General features: G+C 31.5%; 1 protein-coding gene across 1 annotated transcript; it reads left to right on the plus strand.

Moving 5' to 3' along the window:
- Positions 1 to 3448: 3448 nt before the first annotated feature.
- Positions 3449 to 5086, plus strand: LOC133824314 (uncharacterized). Its single transcript, XM_062257192.1, has one exon. It carries the CDS (start codon positions 3449 to 3451, stop codon positions 5084 to 5086), a length of 1638 nt encoding a protein of 545 aa, XP_062113176.1.
- The last annotated feature ends 1254 nt before the right edge of the window (positions 5087 to 6340 follow it).

The raw sequence follows: 6340 nt of genomic DNA on the forward strand, positions 1-6340 counted from the left end.
TACCTCTTAAGGAACTAGTCAGCAACCTAATCAGCAACCCCGAATTCAGATTTACATCATCTCAAGAAATATACAAAACCCAGGAATCAATCTATTCAACAACCCAAATCATTATAAGTAACATAAGCAACCCATAAGCAACATATACAACAACCTATTTAGAGCAACCTTTGAAATACCCAACACAAAAATAAAGCAACAAAAGTAATAATAGAGAAAATTAAGCTACCAATTGATCTAAACAAAGTATAAAATTATATTTAACTCTTTTCAAGAACTCCCCCTTGAATCCCAATAACTTGGCAATTGTTTGTTCTTACACCTTCTTCCAATTGTTTATTTTATGAATATTATTGCAGCAATCTAAGGATTTAAATCAACCCATTTAGATTCAGCCAACTCAATAAATTAGTTTTGTTTCTTTTTCTTTTTCTTTTTTAGAAACAAAATTTCAGTTGTGGGTACCAGAATTCTATTCCACTTTACAACTGTTTTGGAATACATTATATGATATTCATTTAATTTAGTCGATTAAATCATATTTATAAGTGAATTGAATTTTAAAATTAAAACTTACCTGAAAGTTGCAGAGATTTTAATTGTTAGGTATGATTTTGAAGTCAAAATTCAAAGAGCTTTCAACCATAGAATCTAACAATATTGCCTAATTTTTGAATTTTAATTTTAAACTTGGTTGATATGGTGTTTTGGATTTGATGGGAGCATTCGTTTATGGAGATTGAAGCTCATATTTGCCATAAGAATGGCTGCCCCCGGAGTTCCATGAGCCAAAGTTGTTAATTTTCATTATTTTTTCTTTGAAATCATTGAAGTCATTATTTGTTGGAGATTCAATATCACATTTTCTCTAACAATGGCTGCTACAGGAGTTCCATGAGCCAAAGTTGCCAATTTTCCTTATTCTTTTTTCTAAAATGGCTGGAGTCATTAATGGAGGCTGTTGACTTTTTTGTTGTTGAGGAAACCGTATAATTGGAAAGAAAAATTAGCTTTATCTATTTTTGCATTAATTTTGTAATTACCGTATATATGAATTAAAACTCGTATATTTAGGTATAATTAAAAAATTCCCTTAATTTTATTGTCCAATATATTTGCAAAATTGATTAATGCTAAACATTCTACAATCTATAAAAAAAATTAATTGTTTGTTTATTTTTTTAAGTCCAATTAATCTTAGTGTCAAATATATCACAAAAAATAATTAATGATAAACATTCTATATATACGATCTAATTTGTTTTTAACAATACTTAAAAAAAATTAGAATACATAATTCATATGACTCATTCTACCACATAATATATTCTCAAATAAGTGCCAACTTAATTATTAAGGTTTTGAGCTAAATAACCTTAAAAAGTTTTTATCTTAGCTAAGTAACCTTCATTTTTCAAAATTTAGCTACACTAACCTCCTCCTTTAATGAAACTTTTATATTCCAATAATGTCCTTTTATTTTATATTTTTTTAATTAAAATAATAAAAAATCAGATTTGAAAAAAAAAATTAAAAAACAAAAACATATTCAGCCCCCCATCATTCCTCCATCCACCATTTTTTCTTCATAATCTCTTCAAATCTTATCAAATCTCTCCAAATGTATAGAAAGATTATTTTGTGACACACTTACATACTGATTGCAGTGACATTGTTGTCTATCAAGTGATTACATTAAGGTAAGTATATGAGAAACCCTAATTTTTTAATTTTTGATTTGAATGTAAAAACAAAGAAAGTTGTATTTTGTTTGCTTAGATGTTTATTTTTTCATATATATGTGGTAAAAATAACAATAAAAGTACCTTGTTAGCCATATAATAACCATTTTGTGGTTTTTGAGTTGAAAATGGCGTTTTTCGAAATGAAACTCGTGAAGAAGATGAAACGCAGATCTCGACTGTGTACAGTTGAGCTCGACTGTGTTCAGTCGAGAAGCTAGTTACAGTAGAGCTCGACCAAACATGGTTGAGATACTAGTAGAGCTCAACTGTTGCTCAATTATTGCTGGTTTAGATAGTAGTTGAGGTTAACTGGATTTGATCAAGATTAGTATTTTAAATTTCGAATCTTTCTTGATTTGAATGTTAGAACTAAATATTTGCATTTTGTTTGCTTACAAGTTTGTTTCTTCATAAATATGTAGTAAAAATAACAATTAAAGTATAATGCTACTCATATCATTACCATTTTGTGGGTTTTGAGTTAAAAATAGTGATTTTGCAAAGTGAAACCCGTGAAAAAGATGATATTGCTTAGTTCTTGCCTTGGTACAATCGAGCTCAACTTGGTAGAGATGTTCGAGATAATGGTAGAGCTCAACTATTGTTTTACTGTAGCTAGTTGAGATACTAGTAGAGCTCAACTGATCTTGGTTGATATTTATATTTGTAATCTATAAAATTGTTTCATCAACATTTTTGTCAAAAAGAGAGATTACATTCTTTGTAAAAAAAAATATTAAATTCAATTTATATGCTAATTCTAGTAGTAGAGCTCAACTGTTGCTCAACTATAGTTGGTTGAGATACTAGTAGAGCTCAACTATAACTGATTGAGATATTAGTAGAGCTCAATTTGTGCTCAACTATAGTGGGTTGAGATACTAGTAGAGCCTAACTAGACTTGGTTGAGATTCATATTTTTAATTTTAAACTTATTAATTATAATTTTAACATTAAATATATTTTCTAATGTTAATAATCTATTCTCATTACAGGAATGACTCGAGTGGTAATCTATGCTCAATATGATGGGGAATGGAAGGAAGAGCAAGGGTTGTATAAATGGTCACCAAAGAATAAGGAAGTTATATCTATCATTGTTGATGACTCCAATATTACTTTTGAGGTGTTATTGGAGAAATTGTATAAGAAGATTGGGGTGAATCAAAATGATATCGAATTGAAAATAAGTTACTTACCTATCATTGCGGGAGAAAATATGCCACCACTCATTTTACGAGGGGATGAATGTCTTGCAGCTTATCTTTTGGATTGTGGAGAGAACAATCGTAGAGTTGCACTACGTGTGGAGCTCATTAAGAAAGAAGATATATGTGACATGGAAGTTGAACGCAACATGAAAGAAAATGAACAAAGTTTAGTAGATGATTACTTCGACCGTGAATTCTACTTTGAAAATAATATTTGTGATGCTGCTTCTGCACCAGGAGAAAGTGGTGTTAATCTAGGTTGTGAACCTGTGGACCTTCTTAACAAAAGGACAACATCATCATCTCCAACTCCAAATCACATTGACCCACTGAACTACTATGATTCGTTGGACCACCATGATGAACAAAATCAAGTCCCTAGTGAAGACACATTTAGTTTCCCAGATGGGTTTGGCAATTGGTCAAGAATTCAAGAACAAAGATGAGGTAAAAACTAAGTTGAACGATATTGCAATAAAGGCTTGCTTTGAGATGGAAATTAATAAATCTACCAAGTCATTATATGTGACAAAATGCATTGACAAGTCATGCAATTGGGCAGTGCGTGCAGCAAAAGTTACCAACTCAGAGCGTTTCTCAATACGAACTTATTGTAACACTCACACTTGTTCCCTTATTAGCCGAAAAAGAAAGCATCGTCAAGCAAGTGCTGCAGTAGTTGCTAATGTCGTGAGGTCAAGTTTCGATGGTCAAAAAGAGACACCGAAGCCAAAAGCAATAATGACGATTATGCAGAACAATCACATGCCAATAACATATTGGAAAGCTTGGAAGGGGAAAAAACTTGCAAACAACCTTCTTAGAGGTTCACTTGAATTAAGTTTTCAAAATCTTCCAGCTTACTTATACATGGTTCGAAAGATGAATCCAGGTACGATCACGCATTTGGAGGTGGATGAAGATTCTAAATTCAAATATGTTTTCCTAGCATATGGAGCATGCATCAAAGGATTTCGTTGCATGAGAAAGGTTATTGCGGTGGATGGGACTTGGTTGAAGACCAAGTACAAAGGTGTAATGCTCATTGCAACAGCACAAGATGGTAATTTTCATCAATATCCTATTGCTTGGGCTGTGGTTGATTCAGAGAATGATGCTTCATGGTCATGGTTCCTTACAAAGTTACAAGAACTTATACCAGATGATAGTGATTTAGTCTTTATTTCAGATAGAAATCAAAGCATCATCAATGGGGTGTCAAAGATTTATAGGAAGTCACAACATGGGCATTGTAGGTGGCATCTGTCTCAGAATATTAAAGCACATGTCAGAGTTAAAGGTGTCATAAAATTATTCGAAGAAACTGCCAATGCCTATAAAGTTTCCGATTTCAACAAACTCTATGATGAATTGAAGAATAGATATCCCGTAGCAGTGAAGTATCTTGAAGAATCAAATCTCACACTTAATAAATGGGCGAGATCTCACTTTACAGGCTGTCGGTACAATATTATGACTACGAATGGTGCAGAATCTATTAATGCAGCACTGAGGGAACCTAGAGAGTACCCTATCATTGCGTTGTTGGAGGCTATGCAGGCAAAAGTCTCTGAGTGGTTCAACAATCGCCGCAATATTGTGGCATCTATCAATACAAAGTGTACACCTTTAACTCCAAAGGCAGAGAATATTATTCGAAAAAGATTCAAGAAAGCATCGGAAATGAATGTGAAACAACTTAACCGATTTGAGTATGAGGTTATAGGTAAAGAAAATGATGCCATAATTGATTTAGGTCAAAGACAATGCTCATGTCGTGTCTTTGACCTTGATCAACTTCCATGTGTGCATGCATTAGCATCATATGAGCAAGCTGGAATAGAAGTGTATGATTTGTGCTCTAATTATTATAAGTTGGAAACTTGGGCGTTGGCTTATGTTGATACCATTTATCCAGTCCCTCAACAAGAAGATTGGGATATCAATGAAGTTGAAGTATTGCCGAAGGTATTGCCTCCAAATGTCCCAATCAAGCGTGGTAGAGCAAAATTGAAAAGATTCCCATCAGTTGGTGAGGGAAAAAAATGGATAAAAAGGTGTGGTTTATGCGGGCAGCCTGGTCACTCCAAAAAAACATGCCCCTTACGAGCCACAACTTCTAAATTGTAATTGTTGATGCATATGCTTGTTTTAAATTACTATGGTTAATTTATATCATTGAATTTGAATTAATTTAAATTTTCTTGTGTTTACTTGAGATGAACCTCGACTTCCATGAGTAGAGCTCGACCATGGATGGTCGAGCTTTGCAAAGATTGATAAATATTCCAGTATAGAACGCCTGACATGAGTAGAGCTCGACCATCAATGGTCGAACTTTGTAAAGATAGATAAATATTCCAACATAGAGCTCAACTGACGTGAGTAGAGCTCGACCATGGATGGTCAACCTTTGTAAAGATAGATAAATATTCCAGCATAGAGCTCAACTGAGTAGAGCTCGACCATGGATGGTCGAGCTTTGTAAAGATAGATAAATATTCCAGCATAGAGCTCGACTGACATGAGTAGAGCTCAACTGTCAACAGTCGAGATTTAGAAAAACTAATAATAATTTCACCATAAAGCTCAATTGTCGTGAGTAGAGCTCGACTGTGTCAATATGTTTGATAAGAATAATTGAATATTAATAAATGTGACATTTAGTCTAGGAAAATTATGAAAATACAAATATTTTTATACAATAAATTTTATAAGTATATTGATAATTTTATTTATTAGTAAAAAAAATGGCATTAACATTATTGCATTTATTATATGCTGTACTTTATCTATAATAAATATGAGACGTGTCAATATGTTTAACAAGAATAATTGAATGTTAATAAATGTGACATTTAGTCTAGGAAAATTATGAAAATACAAATATTTTATATAAGAAAATTTTTAAGTATATTGATAATTTTATTTATTAGTAAAAAAAATGGCATTAACACTATTGCATTTATTAGATGCGGTACTTTATCTATAATAAATAGGAGACGTGTCAATATGTTTAACAAGAATAATTGAATATTAATAAATGTGACATTTAGTCTAGGAAAATTATGAAAATACAAATATTTTTATACAAGAAATTGATAAATGTGACATTTAGTCTAGGAAAATTATGAAAATACAAATATTTTTATACAAGAAATTGATAAATGTGACATTTAGTCTAGAAAAATTATGAAAATACAAATATTTTATATAAGAAATGTTTAAGTATATTGATAATTTTATTTATTAGTAAAAAAAATGTCATTAACACTATTGCATTTATTAGATGATGTATTTTATCTATAATAAATAGGAGACGTGTCAATATGTTTAACAAGAATAGTTGAATATTAATAAATGTGACATTTAGTCTAGGAAAAT

This window comes from Humulus lupulus, chromosome 3 (genome assembly GCF_963169125.1).
Source record: "Humulus lupulus chromosome 3, drHumLupu1.1, whole genome shotgun sequence".
Lineage (NCBI taxonomy): Eukaryota > Viridiplantae > Streptophyta > Magnoliopsida > Rosales > Cannabaceae > Humulus > Humulus lupulus.